The sequence below is a fragment of the Rhipicephalus microplus genome, chromosome 3 (genome assembly GCF_043290135.1).
Source record: "Rhipicephalus microplus isolate Deutch F79 chromosome 3, USDA_Rmic, whole genome shotgun sequence".
In the NCBI taxonomy this organism is placed as follows: domain Eukaryota; kingdom Metazoa; phylum Arthropoda; class Arachnida; order Ixodida; family Ixodidae; genus Rhipicephalus; species Rhipicephalus microplus.
Window position 1 is genome coordinate 168,845,669 of NC_134702.1, and position 19,556 is coordinate 168,865,224.

Sequence of the window (19,556 nt, forward strand, 5' to 3'; positions counted from 1 at the left end):
TTTCAGGCTGCATTGTCAACGTTTCTAGCATTTCATCGCTGACTACGGTAAGCATATTTTATGGGCATACAAATATTGTGGTCGTCCTTTCTTTGCTTAATATTTAAACTTAATACTATTGTATACAATACGTACAGAGTTTACGTGCACAGAGCAAAAACGTAAACGGAACAACTTTGCTGGTGACCAAGGTTTCCGCTGCTGCGGCAACTTGATTGGGGATGTTCACGAAGCCTTTCCGAAGACGCCTTTTCGACACTCGCGGTGGTAGTATATGCTACCTGACATGAAATAATCTGGCTCCTCCTGTCGTTACCATGTCACACACTCTCAGGAAGACAGCGATGCGGACTGCGGCGCCTGGTTTCGCTTGTCTGCAAACGCCGTTTTCCGTCCAATGTGCGACGCATGCGTGGTGCTTCACTTTGGGCGGATTCCGTTAATCGTCCGAATTGACCTGTTTGCGGACAAATGGGACCGGATTAACGACGGATCATTGAAAAGTGCAAACAATTTCCGGGACCAGAGAAACGTTCGAATTATCCCACTTATCGAATAAAAGATGGCCGAATAAGGGAGATTTTACTTTGGCGTGCTTGCAGGAAGCGCTAAAACACGTGCCTGTTGATTTAAGATTAAGCACCTAATTTTCATGTTTTTTTTTATTTGCTAGGTAAAGTTTGTAGCTGTGGCTCGCATGACAGGAGTCACGTAAGCTTGAGCTGCTGATACAATTCACAACACCTTTAGCTTCCAAAGGTTGTAGTGGAACCTAAGGGCATTTTGTCTTATCTCACGCAAACGAACAGGCTATTTGGACAAGGTTATTTTGGATGCAAAGGATGTTATGAATTCTCAGGCAAACCGAAAAACGATTTGGACAAGCAAAAGAACATTACACTCTCAGTTGTGCAAAGTCTTGACGGACAAAAGGGTGTTTGGCTTGCTTGAAATCGTTTTGAATGTATAAAGTGTCTACAGCAAGACAAGGCATGCGGTGTAATTAGGCAAATGTCAAATAAGAAAGAAAAATGAGCGGCCACCAGAAAGAGTTGTCCCAGTAGCATGATACGTCAGAATTACTTCAGAGTCGATTAAGCATTGAAGATTTAAATAAAAAATTCGCGCGGTAATGATACTCGTTCAAGTGCGACGAACAATTGGTCAAGCTCTTTCAATGGAGTCGGTCAAGTTCATCCTGCAAGGGCTAGTTTAGCGAGATAATGTGGTTGAGTACTTTGTACAGGAGGCACTGGCAAATATGCACAATTTCTGAATACTACATTGAAAAGCAACCATCAATTCTTTGCGCGCTGCGTTTGTGTAAAACTCATTGGGAATAGCTGGAAATTTTCAATAAATGGATGCTACCCGCCATGGTGGTCTAGTGGCTAGGACACTCGGATTTTGACCAGCAGGCCGCGCGAATAAATTGCCGCCGCAGCAACCACATTTCTGATGGAGCCGAAAGTGCTTGATGCCCATGTGTTTAGATATAGGATATACGTGAAATATAGATATAGATATAGAGATATATAGGTATACGTGAAAAACCACCAGGTGGTCGAAATATTCGCAGCCTCCACTCATGAAAATATGGGGCTTTAGCATGTTAAACCAGAAAATTATTATTACTAAAAATAAATAAAAGAAAAAATTTGTCATATTATTTATTTGAAAATAAATGTTTTGTTTAAGAAAACTGTCACCAACCTCAAAATTATGCTTGAATCATTGCTCCTTAAGCCCTCTGGCTAATGTTCTCGGTATCTTTTTTCTTTTTGAGGAACCGTTTGGGGGGGGGGGGGTCTTTTTTCCAAGAAGTTCACCGCCATACCACTTATTCCTTTAGGTGGAAGAACTTTAACTGACAGTGTTTTTACGAACTCTTTTAACAGATACCCAATACTGCTCCATACGCCGTTACCAAAGCGGCTCTGGACCAGCTGACACGATGTGCTGCACTAGGTATGTATACTTGTGTGATAACCACAGCCCCTGTCTGAAACTTTAGCAGCGTGTGGGAGCACTTACAGTACATCATCAAGGAGTAAATGCGCCTTAAAAATACACACAATGAATGCGTTTTTTTATTCCTAACAACAGCGAGAAGATAAACGCCATGTCAGATTTTGTTACATGAGGATCATTTGAAGAAATAATTGATTTGACTAAAGTTGATGAAAAAAACGCGATGTCAGTTATCCAACAAACCGTTGCAGCAGTGTTTATGAGAAGTAGGGACAGCTACTTTAAGGCTAATTACAGATGCCTAAGGTTTCTTGTAAGATACCATATACGTTGAAAGCCATTCTTAATGTGTGAAAGTCCTGCTGCAGACGCTATGGGGCGCCGTGACATGAAAAAAAAAATTTAGTAATGGATGACCAATCTTCTATCAAAGTTACCGTTTTAAGAGCGAAAATGATCTTCGAGGCTTTCGTGTGCGCAGTCGTCGTAGAATTGGGAATGGGTAGGTGCTATTAGTCAAGACTCTTACCACTAGTCACAACGCCCACCACTACTCCAGCCAATCATTGCACATCATTCAACGACTTCATTCAATTTCATTGAATTGACTTCATTTAACCCACTTCACTGCAGTTTCATAGCACATCATTTGAATTCCGCCTCATTCAACCAGCGGACACTCATAAAACAGCTCCGCTGTTTGATAAGTGTCTGCTACTTATAGCTGGTTGAATTTTTCACTCGCCGAAAAGAGAACTTTCGCGCAAAGATCTACGCTAATTGAAGCATGTAGCTGGCGCACGTGCAGGAAGCCTCTGAGTTCATTCGAGTCACTGACTGTGCTTCTTTGCATGACAGCAGCGTACAGATGTATGTATTTGATGAAGGCATCATCATCCCTAAGACCAAGATTAAATTTTTTGTATGATTTTTTCATCAGGCGCACAAGGAAGAAAGCCTTCGTCCAATGCACCGACGTACCGAACCAACCGTTTCGATGAACACAGCAATGAAACCTGAACAATGCCAAAGACATCAAAGCTTTGGAACACATATCGGGCAGTAGTCTAACAAAAGTTGTTGTTAAGGTACGACAAAAGTAATAATAAATATAACGTTAATGTAGTAACGAGCGTTTAAAAGTAAGTGTAAAAAATTTCGCCATCTCCCACTAAAGGGACCATGTGTAGATGCGAAGCAGCGGGCGCTAGCGATTACACTGACGGTGACGTTGACGGCAGGGCTCATCGCGGCATTGCACATCAGAGAACCCTAGGGCGACGCAAACACGCAGTGATGGACCGGTGTTTTCTACTGAAACATGCAAGTCGCTTCTAGTGGCCAATGAGAGACAAAAGACTAGATTGGACACAGAGACCCTCAGTCCACTTTTAGTTAACGCGCGCGCTAAAATTTTTAAATTTTTTTGTACACCAACATACAGGAGAAATCTCCCACTGGTAATACCTTGAAGGTCAAGATCTAGTGCCTGTATTTACGGAACGGCTCGTGAACGGTTGTGCAGCGCGATCAGTAGGTTTTGAAGGGACACTAAATTCAAATACAACATATGTCAGAGCGAAAGCTTAATGTATGATAACATCTAAAACGACAATATTATCAACAACAGTGCCCTACTTACCGTGAAATTAAGGTAAATCCACCGGAATACAAAGCCGCAGTAGGACACTTTAAAAATGATCGCGATGACATCCGACAGACCGCATACAATTATTCACTGGTAATCCATCTAACTGCACTAAATAAAGAACATTCCGTGCATCAAGAGACCCAACAAAATGCTGCTTGTTCGTTTCTGTTTGATTCATGGGAAAAAGAACCGCCGGATGTTACTATGGGGAATGGTACGAGGGGTTAAAAAATTCAATTTTCGCTTGATTACACTGGACAGGTGGTTTCATCTAGCGGGGCGCAGATGAAACAAAAACGCCTGCAATCTTGAAGCCAATGGCGGAAAATTGATCAATGGCCGTTGTTGCTGCTGTGGCTCCCGCTGCTTTCGGTGTGCTGCTACTTGTGCAGTGAAGCCGGGTAACGTTGTGCATGGCAACAGTGACATGAGTTGGTCCGTTCGGTCCGCTTTTTGAGGCGGGTAATTTAAAGTGCGCTAACCGGATGCAGAGCACTAAAGCATGATTTTATTTCAAAATCGGCCCTTCCTTGGCACCAAGGTAACCCTACGAGATTTTTGGACCGACCTTTCGACAATCAACTTCGACCTAATAGTTGAGTTTAGTGTCCCTTTAAGGGCGTTGCTCTATACGCTGTGGCTCAGTCCCACCGTTGTTGTAGCCACCCCTTACTTCTCACAATGTTCACTAGATGGCGCTGCACTGTGGCAGTACGTACCCTCATTATTCATGATGTACCTACAAGGATTAGAGGTCAAATTAGAGGGAAGTGGACTGGGCTTCAACCTCTCTTTAGTCAAACAAGGAAAACTCATTGATCAGGCGCTACCAGCATTAATGTGCGCAGATGATATAGTGCTAATGGCCAACAACAAGGAAGATTTGCAGAGATTGATGGACATCTGCGGTAATGAGGGAGATAGGTTAGATTTCAGATTCAGTAAGAAAAAAATCAGCAGTCATAATTTTCAATGATAACGAAGGTAGTGAGCTTAGAATACAGGAGGTCACGCTAGAGATAAGAGATAAATACAAATATCTGGGCGTATGGATAAGCAATGGGACCGAGTATCTGAGGGAACACGAAATATACGTGATGACTAAAGGTCACAGGAATGCAGCAGTGATGAAAAATAGAGCACTGTGGAAATACAATAGGTATGATGTTGTGAGAGGAATATGGAAAGGGGTCATGGTTTCTGGGCTGACGTTCGGCAATGCGGTCTTGTGCATGAGATCAGAAGTTCAAGCAAGATTAGAAATTAGGCAACGTGGAATAGGTAGGCTTGCTTTAGGAGCTCACGAGAATACGCCAAATCAGGGAGTACAAGGTGATATGGGATGGACATCATTTGAGGGCAGGGAATCTAGCAGCAAGATAAAATTTGAGAAGCGATTGAGAGAAATGGGGAGGAGCGTTGGGCTAGGAAGGTTTTCAGCTACTTGTATATGAAAATGTCGATACAAAATGGAGGAAGCGAACCAGGAAATTGACTGATAAATACTTAGAAAACAGCAGGTGGCCAAACCAAAAGGATTATTGGTTAAGAAGAAAGTGAAGGAAACGCAGACTGACATGTGGAGAATGGGCGTGATAAAGAAGTCCGCACTAGAGATCTATCGAACCTTTAAGCAGGAATTTGACAAGGAAAGGATCTATGATAATACTCGGGGTAGCTCTCTACTGTTTGAGGCCAGGACGGGAGTACTGCGAACCAAGACATATCGGGCCAAATACGAAGTGGTAGACACAGTATGCAGTGCGTGTGGAGAGGAAGAAGAAACTGCCGAACACTTGATAATGTTCTGTAAAGGGCTTCACCCTATAGTTCACAATAATGGCGCTGAGTTTTTCAAAGCACTGGGGTTTAGGGACCGGGAGGGCAAAATAGACTTTAAGCGGGTAGACTTAACTATAAGGAGGTTATCTGATTGGTGGCTAAAGTCAAGGCACGAGTGAAAATTAAACCCTTCACTGCAAAGTACGAATCCTCAAACTCACTTTTTAAAGAAAAATAAATAAATTTAGTTTTTGGTTCATTGAGTATTGCGGCTTGGTGGCGCTAGTCACCGCCCGATCTAAAGGGTATAGCCATATCCATCCATTCATCCATCCATCGTGAGAAAGTTATCACTGAGGATAATAAAACAGTGTGGACATACACGAATCTAATTAGATTGTTTGAGCTAGAGCTTGCTAAAGCCCGTGACAAGTTACCCCGAAAAAGAGGACACATACCCAAAAGTTGGTGGGATGAGAAAGTTATAGAGAGCCATAGCAAAACGTCAGGAAGCCTCTAGGGAACACAGACATTCTAAGCAGCGGGGTGAACCGACAGATGATGTTAAAAGAAAATGGGAAATCTTTCTAGCCTGTAGAAGGGGTGCATCCCTTCCGATCAATGAAAAGATTAGAAGAAAGGGAGCCCAGTGGCTGGCAGAAATACATAACGAAAATATAAAGGCAGCTGCGAAATTTCGGAACCATCTACGCTCCCTAAGAAATGAGACGAGCCTAGAGCAGAGGTTTATAACCAACGCTCAAGGCGCAAGGCTAGAAGGGGACGAAGCTATTGAATATATAAGAGCAGGGTGACAGAAAAATTTCGAGAAAGAAGTGCTTTATGCACCATAATAGACAGGGATGGATCAAGTGGCACAATGGCTCCATTTTCACAACGAAAGTGGGAAAGGGCTGAGAAGAGGGCTCTAAGTAGTACATCAACAGGCCCAGATGGCATTCCAATTATGCTGATAAAGACATTAGGTCCGAAGTGTAAGCAGGCTTTGAGAGAAGCAGTGAGCAAAATAATATTCAATGGAGAAGTTCCCGATGGATGGAAACTTAGCAGGATGAGCATGATCTATAAAGAAACGGGGGACAAAGCTGACATAAACAACTACCATCATATAACAGTGAAATCCGTGGTCTACAGGCTGGCGATGCAGATTATAAAGGAAAGACTGCAGGCATGGATAGAGGATGAGGGGGTGCTGGGGGAACTACAGAATGGGTTTCGGAAACACAGGAGGTTGGAAGACAATCTGTTCTTACTGACGCAGTGCATCGAAATAGCAGAAAAGGAACAGAGGCCCCTGTGGCTAGCATTTTTTTGGATATCAAGGGAGCGTACGATAGCGTGGTTCAAGAGGAATTGTGGGGAATACTGGACACACTAGGCGTGAAACATGTAGTGACTAATCTTTTTAAGGATATCTATAAAGGTAACAAGGTAGTTATAAAGTGGAAAAAACAGGTATCAATGCCCACAGAGGTGAAACGGGGACATAGGCAGGGCTGTCCACTGTCACTCTTGTTATTCATGATGTACCTACAAGGATCAGTGGGCACGGGAGCAGCGCATCAAGCATGATGCCTGATCTGCGTGTTTTTCCAATGCAGGCTGCGCTTGCGCTGTTGGTGGTCTGGCTACCGGCTGTCTCTTCTGACTCGGCGTGTTCGCATCTGCTCTGGCAGGTGCATTCTTCTGGCGTCAAAACCACAAGCAGTGGCATATTCTTCAATGCAACCTCATCGGCGAAGCTCGACCATCATCTACCAACAGCATCGACAATGACATCGCTCCTCGGAAACCACAAAGGCAGCTTGCGGACCAACCTGTTCCTCAGTGGGCACGGGAGCAGCGCATCAAGCATGATGCCTGATGTGCGTGTTTTTCCAATGCAGGCTGCGCTTGCGCTGTTGGTGGTCTGGCTACGGGCTGTCTCTTCTGACTCGGCGTGTTCGCATCTGCTCCGGCAGGTGCATTCTTCTGGCGTCAAAACCACAAGCAGTGGCATATTCTTCAATGCAATCTCATCGGCGAAGCTCGACCATCATCTACCAACAGCATCGACAATGACATCGCTCCCCGGAAACCACAAAAGCAGCTTGCAGACCAACCTGTTCCTCAGTGGGCACGGGAGCAGCGCATGAAGCATGATGCCTGATCTGCGTGTTTTTCCAATGCAGGTGTGTAGAAAATATTCTCTTTATGCTAAAAAATCGAATAATACCCGCCTTTTGCTGTTCCCGTGCCCATGGGCTTTGTTTGATACCTTTTGTGACTGCTTTTCCACTGCCTTCCTATTATTGTGTTGCGGGGATATCGAAGCTAATCCTGGGCCGACAACGCGTTCTGAAGCGCTATTGCAACTTGAAACGCTACCCGAGAACCCCGCTGAACAAATGAGTGTGCTATTTCAGCTCCTTAAAGACGTTCATGCGCGTTCTGTTCAAAGTTCGAAGAATCACGCTGATCTAGCTGCTGACGTAAAAACCATAAAAAACGGTCAAAAGGACGTCGAGACGAAAGTAACCGGAATACTAAAAAGACTAGATAAATTAGAAAACAAATCCAAGATTGCCGAAAACTTCAAAAGTGAGCTATCTAGCACGCGTAGTAAGGTATCAGAAACTACTGCTCAAAACAGCTTGTTACAGGCTCGCCTGGACGAGTTTGAAGATAGGTCTCGACGTGACAATTTAATTTTTCATGGGTATCCAGATGTCAAAGAATCTTGGGAAGAAACTGAAGCAAAGGTTGTCACTGAAATTACGTCCGTCATAGGGTCATTTTCGCCAAACTCGATTCATCGCGCACACCGACTAGGCTCATTTTCACAAAACCGATGCCGTCCCATCATTGTAAAGTTTAGCGACATCAAAACTAAAGATAAAATATTGTTTGCACGCTCCCAATTTAAAATAAAAGACATAGGCATTAGCGAAGACTTCTCGCCCGCTACGCGCATCATCCGAAAAAAGCTCACTGATTTCGCAAAAAATCTGCCAGAATCCCCCCAATTTAACTTACGTTACAACAAGCATATACGTTAACAAAATATGCTACATGTTTGATACTAACGCTGGATAGGTTATTGAAGTAGAACGGCCTGGTCGAGGTTTCGAGAGTAACATCCAGGCACGTGTCCCTTCCTAGGAACGCGCGAGAGGTAGTGGCCCTAAATATAACCCAAGGATCTCTGTTCTGTTCACGAACATAAGAAGCCTTCTTAACAAATACGATTCTTCATCTTTCGCAATAGATACCTACGATGCACAAATAATTGTGCTAACTGAAACGTGGCTCCGTGCGCATGTGCAGGACTCAGAAATTTTTAATCAAGCGAGTCATTTTGCAATTTATCGTTGTGATCGAACTGCGCATCGGGGTGGCGGTGTTCTGTTAGCGATATCCAAAAACATATCTTCTTCTTGCATACACATTACCACCACTCTTGAAACTATCTGGGCTTTGCTCACTATTGGCCATCAAAAAATCGTCCTAGGCACATGCTATCGTTCCCCTTCGTCGTCCTCAACATTTGTTAACGAACTCTACGACGTTATGAACCACATCGTAACACGTTTCCCCAGTTATCCCTTATTTTTACTCGGCGACTTTAACTTTCCGAACATAAATTGGACTACACAACCAGCTCCCATTTCTCCTTTTTCGACACAAGCTTCTGAGTTTTTTAACTTTCGCTCTATCTTATCTTTAACGCAATTAGTAGATCATTCAACTAAAATATCATCTCACGCAGCTAACACTCTTTACTTAATCCTAACTACGCGGCCCGACTTTACTTCCGACATAATGTACTTGTCCGGAATCGGCGATCATTCTCTTCTCAGTTTTTCTTTTAATGCATCATTCCCAAAAGTTTCAAACAACAAAAAAGTAATTCGTGACTACAAAAAGGCGAACTTTCAGGCAGTTAATCACGAGTTATCCATCTTTCTTGATAATTTTTTGGCAAACTTCGATGATCATTCTGTTCAAACTAACTGGGACATATTTGCATGGAAAGTTTACGATCTAACAGAAAAATTCATACCGAAACGCACTATCACATGTAATCATCGCGCCCTGTGGTACAACGCCCACTTGAAAAGGCTGTCTAACTGTAAGAAGCGCCTTTATCGTTCTGCCAGGAAATCGCCAACTGATTCCCGACGGGAAGCTTACAGATTAGCATCGAACGCTGACATATCTGCACTAAAAGCTGCTAAATCTTCATTTTTATCCCAAACCTTGCCATCCATGCTTAATAATAACGTTAGAAAGTTTTGGAAAGTCATAAATCCGCCACATGATAACAGTATTTACTTAGAAGACGCATCGGGCAATTACATTTCCTTGAGTGATTGTGCAGCTGTGCTCAATGATACATTCACGAAAAACTTTTCAGTTCCTTCCACAATTAATGCTCCTAGCATGCAGACATATAATTTGCCTGTAATGTCCTCCATCTGTATTGAAGCGCCAGGTGTGGCTAAGTTGATTGCTGGACTTAAATATCATTCTTCTCCAGGTTACGATTTAATAGACTCGAAGTTTTTGAAGAATACAGGTTCATTTAGTTCTATTAATTTAACAAAAATATTCCAGCAATCACTTGACACATCTACGCTACCCATACAATGGAAAATAGGTAAGGTGGTTCCACTCTTCAAATCTGGCCAAAAAACATCCCCCGCAAATTACCGCCCTATATCTTTAACTAGTACCTGCTGTAAATTACTGGAACATATCATATTTTCACATCTAGTCAATTTCCTTGAATCCAATTCGTTTTTTACATCTGCACAGGACGGTTTTCGCAAATCGCTCTTATGCGAAACACAGTTAATATCTTTTACTCACAAGCTACATCACATTTTAGACCAATCATCAAAAGCTGACTGTGTTTATTTAGACTTTTCCAAAGCCTTTGACAAGGTATGCCACAAGCTGCTACTACACAAACTAAGCAAACTCCAACTTGATGACACCATAATGAAGTGGATTGTATGCTTCTTTAAAAATCGCTCGCGATTTGTTTCAGCGAATAATCATAACTCTTCACTCAGCCAGGTTTCCTCTGGGGTCCCCCAGGGATCTGTTATTGGACCTCTTTTGTTTCTTATTTACATTAAAGATCTGCCTTTTATTATATCCTGTAATGTTCATTTGTTTGCCGACGACTGCGTAATTTTTCGGGAAATAACTGCTGACAACGACTCCTACTCTCTCCAATAAGATCTAACTAGTGTAAGCAACTGGTGCAAAGAATGGTTAATGGAACTTAATGTCACTAAGTGTAAAGTAATGCGTGTATCGAGAACTACTAGTTGTATGCCTATATATTGCCTGAACATTACACCACTTGAAATCGTTTCCTCTTACAAGTACTTAGGTGTTCATATTACCAACAATTTAACTTCGACGAAGCACATCGAATACATTGTTACCAAGGCAAACCGCATGCTAGGTTATTTACGTCGAAACTTTTTTTCAGCCCCGTCTTCTTTAAAACTTCTTCTATACAAAACACTAATCAGATCAAAACTAGAGTACGCAACACCAGTATGGGATCCTTGCCACGACAACTTACTCACCGCACTTGAACTTGTTCAGAATAATTCAGCCCGTTTCATTCTATCAAATTACAATAGAACGGCAAGTGTAACGGCAATGAAAACTAGTATTGACCTCCCATCTTTAGCATCACGACGTCGCATTTTTCACCTTACTTTATTTCATAAGGTTTATTACCATGCTTCTCTCCATGCTGAACTGCTTTCACAACCTCAGTACATATCTTGTCGAATTGACCATAATCATAAAGTTGGAGTTGTTTCATCTAACACTAAATATTTTGCTGATTCTTTCATTCCAAAAACATCCCGAGAGTGGAACCACCTTCCCACCAATGTTGTTTCCATACGTGTTAATCACCTGTTTCATCAAGCATTAGCTAATATTGTATAATCAGGATTATCTATGTTTTTTCTATTTAAACACATGCTCTGTTTTTCTATGTTTTGTACATCTTGTTACTCCTACTTCCCTCTTCAATGCCCATGGCCTTGAGGGTATAATAAATAAATAAATAAATAAATTACAGGCAAAATTAGAGGGAAGTGGACTTGGCTTCCAGCTCTCTTCAGTCAAACAAGAAAAACTCATTGATCAGGCACCACCAGCATTATTGTACGCAGATGATATAGTGCTAATGGCCGACAACAAGGAAGATTTGCAGAGATTGGTGGGCATCTGCGGTAATGAGGGAGATAGGTTAGATTTCAGATTCAGTAAGGAAAAATCAGCAGTCATGTTTTTTGATGACAATGAAGGTAGTGAGCTTAGAATACAGGAGGTCACGCTAGAGATAACAGATAAATACAAATATCTTGGCGTATGGATAAGCAATGGGGCCGAGTACCTAAGGAAACACGAAATATACGTGTCGACTAAAGGTAACGGGAATGCAGCGGTAATGAAAAACAGGGACTGTGGAATCACAATAGGTATGATGTTGTGAGAGGAATATGGAAAGGGGTCATGGTTCCTGGTCTGACGTTCGGCAATGCGGTCTTGTGCATGAGATCAGAAGTTCAAGCAAGATTAGAAATTAAGCAACTTGGAATAGGTAGGCTTGCCTTAGGATCTCGAGGAAATACACCAAATGAGGGAGTACAAGGTGATATGGGATGAACATCATTTGAGGGAAGGAAATCTAGCAGCAAGATAAACTTTGAGAAGCAATTGATAGAAATAGGGGAGGAGCGTTGGGCTAAGAAGGTATTCAGCTACTTGTACATGAAGAATGTCGATACAAAATGGCGGAAGCGAACCAGAAAATTGACTGTACCCTATTGGAAAAATTGCCATGGTGGATACTGGAAAACATGGTGGGCGTAGTGGAAATAATAGTGGGCATGGTGGAAATAATAGTGGGCATGGTGGAAATTATGATGGCTATGGTGGGACGTAGTGGAAAATATGGTGGTTATGTCGGGACATACTGGGTGGCATGGTGTACAGATGATGGGTAAAGTGGAAATGATGGTGGAAAGCAGAGGCTAGATAGTGGGCAATAATGGGACACTCTGCCCACCATTGCGATAATGCTGGGAAGCCCTAAGCATATGGTGGGTGGTGCTTATTATGGTGGGCTACATGGTGTACCAAGCTGAGAAACTCTTCCCACCATTGCGATAATGCTGGGAAGCACTAAGCAGATGATGGGTGCTGCTTGTTATGGTGGGCCACATGGTGTACCAAGCTGAGAAGCTTTGCCCACCATCACGATAATGCTGGGAAGCAGTAAGCAGATGATGGGTGGGCTTATAATGGCGGGCAAATTATATAGTGTACCAAGCTGGGATCTGTACACTACATGTTCTACCATCATGATTTCCACCAAAGGTTAGGCCTACTGACCGAGCCCGTACAATTGTGTTATCCGTGCTTCCGGGTTTCAGAATACACGATTACGACGATTAAGTATGACAATACAGCGCAACCATATGGCATCAATTAACCTAAATGAAGCATTTTTCATTGTGTATGCTGTTCGCTCAAGAAGCAACAAACATCGATGCGACGCGATTAAAGCACTCCCAGAGAACGTAATTAAGTGTCGTCTCACCGACAGCCGCCGGTCGCACTCGCCAGCACTTCTCTAGCTTTTGTACGAGAACTCAGACGTGGCAATTCGTGTGCTTGGTGAACCATTATGATAGCGTAATGTTTCCGGTACACTGCATTCGTTTTGGCCAAGCCGTTATGTAGTTGTTGCTTTAGCGGAAGAGCAACAGCATTGCGCTGGCGCGACCGCCCTCTACATTGCACGAAAAGCATCCCAATACTCACTCAAATAAATTAGGCGGGCGTATCTATGAAATGAGCCTAGAAGCTTCAAGCGTGAGCAGATGTCGCCCTTTAGAACGAGCGCGAAACGGATATTAAACTTGGCAAACCCCGCCGGTAAACTGTTGCTGCCCCCCAGTCTACTTGGTTTTTTTTTCCTTTAAGTTGTGAATTGTAAAAAAAAATAGCACTAGTGCCAATAACATAGTGGCAATCGTTACAGGGCGCAGTAGCTTGTGTTTAATAAATGTGCAATTTTTAGTAGCAGGTGTAGATCTTGTCTATGTTGTGTAGACGACAAACATCTTAAGTTGAACCTTAAGTTTGTACGCCAACTAATTATTTAACACTCAACCACCATCATGTTGGTGTGGCGCGGTGGTTAGCGTCTTCGAATGGGAATCTGCAGGTTGCACGTTCGATCCTCTGTGGCGCCTTGTCTTTTTTTTTTACGGGACGGGTGTTTTTCTATACCGTTTTTATAGAATTCTTTTTTATTTTTTGTGGCAGCTCGTCACGGTGATTCTGACGTCATTTTGCGCTCAAGTGTTGCCGGCGCTGCAGCACCCACCATACCCACCATGCGCCATGGTGGGTGTTTCCCACCATTCACCCACTACATTAATCCACTATAATGGTGGGTGGTGGTTTCCACCATGCCCACCATTCGTTTTTTTCCGATAGGGTAAATACTTGGAAAACAGCAGGGGGCCAAACAAAAAAGAATTATCGGTTAAAAAGAAGGTGGAGGAAGCCGATACCGATATGTGGAGAATTGGCATGATTAAGAAGTCCGCACAAGAGATCTATTGAACTTTTAAGCAGGTAATTGCCAAGGAAAGGATCTATAATAATACTCGGGGTAGTTCTCTACTGTTTGAGGCCAGGATGGGAGTAATGCGAACCAAGACATATCGGGCCAAATATGAAGTGGTAGACATGGTATGCAGTGCGTGTAGAGAGGAAGAAGAAACTGCCGAACACTTGATAATGTTCTGTAGAGGGCTTCACCCTATAGTTCAGGGTGATGGCGCAGAGTTTTTCAAAGCACTGGGGTTTAGGGACCGGGAGGGCAAAATAGACTTTAAGCGGGTAGACTTAACTAGAAGGAGGTTATCTGATTGGTGGCTAAAGTGAAGGCACGAGTGAAAAATTAAACCCTTCACTGCAAATTACGAATCCTCAACCTCACTATTTAAAGGGAAAAAAGATAAATTTAATGGTTAGTTCACTAAGTATTACGGCTAGGTGGCGTTAGCCGCCGCCCCCATCCATCCATCCATCCATCCATCCATCCATCCATCCATCCATCCATCCATCCATCCATCCATCCATCCATCCATCCATCCATCCATCCATCCATCCATCCATCCATCCATCCATCCATCCATCCAACGTGAAGTGGCCACTGGGTGGCCTGGAAGCACGCGTTGGGTGTGGTTTCATTCGATAGTATCAATAGGATAGCAGACAGACAGATGAACGCACAGACGAGCGGAAGCTTCGCCCCACTCATCATCATTCACTCCGTGGATATGCTGTGAATTTTTCAATCAAGAAACTTGCTAGCAGACGTTGCCTGCGTTAACGTTGCGAGGCGAGAGCGGGGAAGAACGTAGAAGAGGAGGGCAGAGAGCGTGCATGCGCAATGAGGGTGTAAGCGCCATGGGGGCCTGCCTGGAGGAAGGGAGGTAAGCGAGCGTAGGTTGGCAGACGTTCCCTGCGTAGGCGTTGCGAGCGGAGAGTGGAGCAGCAAAGCAGAGAAGAAAGAGAGGACGCGCATGCGCAATGGGGTTGGTAACATCGCAGGAGGAATGCATAAAGAAGAGAGATGTGGTTGAAAGCGCAAGCAGGTTGTGAGAGAAGGGGAGAGAGTAACGCGCAGCGGTTAGGGGGAGGAAGCAGAAGAATCGCGCATGCGCAGAGTGAGTGCTGATGCTGAGGACAACGCGGGACGTGCTGCTGCTATAAGCTTCGCATGTAAAAACAAGGTAAACAGCGATGAAAATATAATAATACTTAAACGACAGGGAAGTTTTCAAGTGTAAGAATACGCCTATGCAAGGCTCCGGCTCGAAGTCTATACTTTGCTGAACTGACCACAATTGCGTGGGCTTCATTTTGACATAGAATGGCGGACTCTTCATAACTTGGTAGGTGCTGTTATTGCCACTAGCTTTGCAATGAAGTGATAGACTTCACTGAGGTCGTTTTGCTCACTGCAGGAACCGTCTTTTCCTATGTCTGTGTTTCGTTTGGTTACGCCAGATGAAATATAATGGACGTAGTCAAAGCGCATAGCTGGGGCATGTGCTCTGGGAATGTGCATAGCAGCCGCACCAGCGTCACTGCCGGGTAGCCGCAGCTAAAGAACTCCTCTCTTTCTGAGTTAGTAGCCGACGATAGTTGCACATGTAAAGAATGAGTGATTGCATTCACACACACACTAGATTAGAAGTACATTGAACAAAAATAACAACATGCCCGTTGAAATGCGAAGTGGTAGACATCTGAGGCTCATGGCGGCTGTCGGATACTCAAAGTGAATCTTAAATCGGCACGGCTGACGAAGCCACGACGTTCGTGTACAGGATGTGTCGAAGGGGCTGTCGGCATATGGTAGTATTTCTGACAATACTATGCAGCTTGGAAAGAGCTCTGTAGTACTGAGTGGAGTTTCCATAGAGTTTTTTTTTAACTAACCAGAAGGAACTCTGGCACATTAATCGTTCTTCTACTATGGGACTTATTGGTAGTACACGGATTTGCCTTGTCTTCGTACCTGAGGGTCTCGAACGTGCTTGCGGCTTCGTTTATTGTTGTGTTTAGATTTTGTTTCTAATGAAATAACGAACGTATATAAGCTTTGAGAGCTGGTTAAAAAGTGAGCCTAATCGTACAAGCAGCGACACGCAACTGTAGGACATTTGTCGCTTGTCGTTTTGTGACAAAGCAAGTTCAAGCCACGCGAAGCCAACCGAAGCCGGAATTACAAAAATTAGACAAATTCGTGTACTCTCCATCATTCCCATGCTCGCTGAAGCGCCGTGCGTTGCAGCTCTCACAGACACTAGCGCCAGAGTTCCTTATAGTGCATCTATAAGGAACTCTTATAGTGTATCTCTGGAGTGGAGGACCGGTGCAAGACGTCACGTTGCTGATGGTGGTAGTGAGCAAAGAGAGACGCTGTCGGAGCCAAAGCAAGTAGTTTGAAACGTACCTTACGGCGTGCTCCGTCCACCTTGCCGCGACTTAAGCCACAAAAATACTGGGCAACAGTAGACATTCCATTGTTGGAGGTAGTAGGCCTAAGGAGTAGAGGTATCTATCGAATGTACGACAGTCCTTCAACTCATAGACTGATCACATGAAGAGTGATCACTATACAGATAATAAGGAATATCACACAGACCCAAAGCAGATGTATCACTTAAAGGGAAGTAAGAATATCTTCATAAGATGTTATAAAGTTTTATAAAATGCATCATATGAACGACCGAGCTCTAATAAAAAACTGCCTGTAAAGCAAAGTGACAAATTTTCAAGTGATGTAATGAGAAAAGATAATTTACAGAGATATATCACACATTCGGTCATATCAAAGCGCAATAAATGGAATATCGCTGCACTAAACCATAGCTATTTCGCATAGCTGATCAGTGCAACTAATGCCTCTTTTTGCTTTCTTTTTCAGAAAACGCGCCTTATGGCGTCCGTGTGAATGCTGTCAAGTAAGTGTGCTCAGCATCTTTTGAATTTGTTTACCTTCCAGACTCGTTTCGTCAGTTAGATGTTGAAGAGCCTAGAGAAATTGCTAAATTATGCAAGAAGTACCTCCGAACAGCTTCTTCTGTCGTTCACGAGAAGCTCGAGAGAGGGCAGAGCTGGCCAGTTCCCCCGATTTCCAGGTGCGGAAGCACCACCGTGTTCAATCTAGTTGTGAAGATTTGTGGAAATGTAAACTTTGCTGTGCCCTCTTCCCGTCGTACGTTTTGCAATATTCTCTGGAAATGGAGGTAAAATAAGGCACTGAATAAATAGATGGTAGAAAATTTGTTGCATTTTATAAAAGGCTGGATGCTTTCAATGAATACTAATAAAAACGGGAGAAGTGTTGCAGCAAAGCATCCTCGAACGAGCATGATCAAAAAAACTGCACATTACTGCCTTTTCTCCTTAAATAATTCATGTGTCCCTGTCAAAGCAGTTTGCGGAAAGCTCTCCTGACGATGAGCCCAACTAAACGAGGGTAGCACCATAGCTTAATAACGCCGCCAACACTTGGCTAGCACTATCTCAAAATCGCACTGATATTCCTACGCAAAACAGAATTTTGAACTGAGTACTGGAGCTACGGCACTCAGAATTAGGTTTTATGGTCAAAGCTCCTTAAAGGGCCCGAAAACAACCTTTGATATTTGTTCAAGCATTTCAAGTAAAGACGCGCATCGTGTGCGGAATGCCATCGCAATCGACGATTCTATACGTGGCAGTGCTACGAGCCACCGGCATGCCACAATGTCCAAAAAAAAGTTCCTCCTTCCCGAGACTTTCGGGCCTCAGCGGGACGCGCCAATGAAAGTATGTTGTAATTGGTCGAGCAACGGCCCTCAACTCCCCGTGAGTCCGCAAGCAGCTGTGCACGCTGCTTGTTGTTCTTCGTGTTGCCCGCGTGTGTGTGTCTGTGTGACGTCCCCGCAAACACGGACTGAACCCCGCTCCTATTAGGATGTTTACGCTCGTTTCTTAAACCCACGCATGAAAAAAAGAAAAAGAAAACCTTCGGAGCAGTGAATGGGCATTCCGGAGTGGAGTACCTGGAAGGATTGCTTCTACTGTTCTCGCGGGCTCCCCCGTGCAAACACGAGGACCGGGCGGCGCCTTGTCGTCTACAGACAGTGTGACAGTGTGCAGTGGAAATAATCCGCGCGCACCCTTCAGATTTGTGGCATGGGGGAACAGCAAAGCACTTTTTGTTGGTTCGGGGAGTGCGACCCTGCCGCAGCGCCTGTGCCGGGTCCCGCCTGACTTTCCGTCAGCCTCCGTGGCTCCAGGGCTCATTACTGCGTTCTGCGCGGATGGCCACCCGTGGCGTTGAATGACGAAGAAGCGGCGGCTACGGAGAATTTCGCGGGAGACACCGAGCTGCATGGAAACGTTGAGACTTGGTCTGGACATCGGCTCATCAAGTACCGGAAGCATTGGCACCATTGTTCGCCCGTAATTGAAGTGTTTTGGGACAGCTCGCCCATCTCTCTCTCCGAGGCTTGAGTTTGTACATTGTCACTTGCTCGGCTTTGTTTGGGAGAGGGTTTTCTACTGGTGTGCGCCACGGGGGCAGCCGTCGAAGATGATACACTCCGACTGACAAGAAAATATGCCACGTCGATAGTAGCGATTGGTTTGGTGCTCCGGTAGTCAGAACCCGAGAAAAGCGGCCACGTGTCAAGGAAGGAGAGAGGCGAGGAGATTGATTCCGAGTGGGAAAAAGAAGTAGACGGCGACGAAAAGGACAGATCAGACCTCGACGCCAAGAACTAACCTTCAGCCCCGACTCGAGCAGCCAACCCCGAGGCTCCGACTACATGGACATTCTGTGAGACGAACTTCACCTCCCTTACTTAAACGAGCTTTGCGGGAAGGGATACGGCATATGGAGACATTGCGCGGTCTTATTAATTTATCAATTTATCATTTGTGTCGTCGTGTGTGTACTATGTATTGAGGCAGCTTTGAATTGTGACCGTTACTTTGTTTATGTATCCTGTTTCGCGTGTCGCGAGTATTTGCTGATGTGTTACAATTTCATGTAATAGAGATGTCGTTCACGGACGATATGTGTGTACGCCATTTGTACTTGCTATCGAAATAAATGCGTCCATAATTAAGAAAAGATCGTGACGTCTCTTACTTCCCGGCCCCAGCACGAATCCTTGTATGTGGAAAGTGATTGAGGCACGTAGCCAAGAGGGAACCGAATAAAAAGGGGTTAAGGGCTCTTTCCTCTCTTTGGCGATCGGTGGCGTAGTGGGGACGTCTCAAGTGGTGGCAGCGGTGGGATAACTCCTGGGGCGACGGTGCGAGATTTCACCCTCGTATTAGGGAAGGAGAGACGGCACGATGAATGAACAGGCTACGCAGGTGGCTCATGGGAGCATGCGGAACGAGCGCTTTGATGTTAGGAAACATGGTTCCCTCGTTCCCGGGAGACGCTGCAGGTCCGAACATTAGGGACTTCCTGCAAATTTTAGAACAGGTTGGTAGAATGGGGGATGGCAAGACAGCCAAC

At 44.3% G+C, this 19,556-nt stretch overlaps 1 protein-coding gene across 1 annotated transcript in view; it reads left to right on the plus strand.

The window, feature by feature from the left end:
* Positions 1 to 19,556, plus strand: part of LOC119185559 (glucose 1-dehydrogenase-like) — a 56,985-nt gene that overhangs the window by 19,349 nt on the left and 18,080 nt on the right. The window contains exons 5-7 of the mRNA XM_075890481.1: positions 7 to 47; positions 1,899 to 1,968; positions 16,962 to 16,998. Coding sequence (XP_075746596.1) covers positions 7 to 47; positions 1,899 to 1,968; positions 16,962 to 16,998 — 148 coding nt within the window. The remainder of the gene's footprint in view (positions 1 to 6; positions 48 to 1,898; positions 1,969 to 16,961; positions 16,999 to 19,556) is intronic.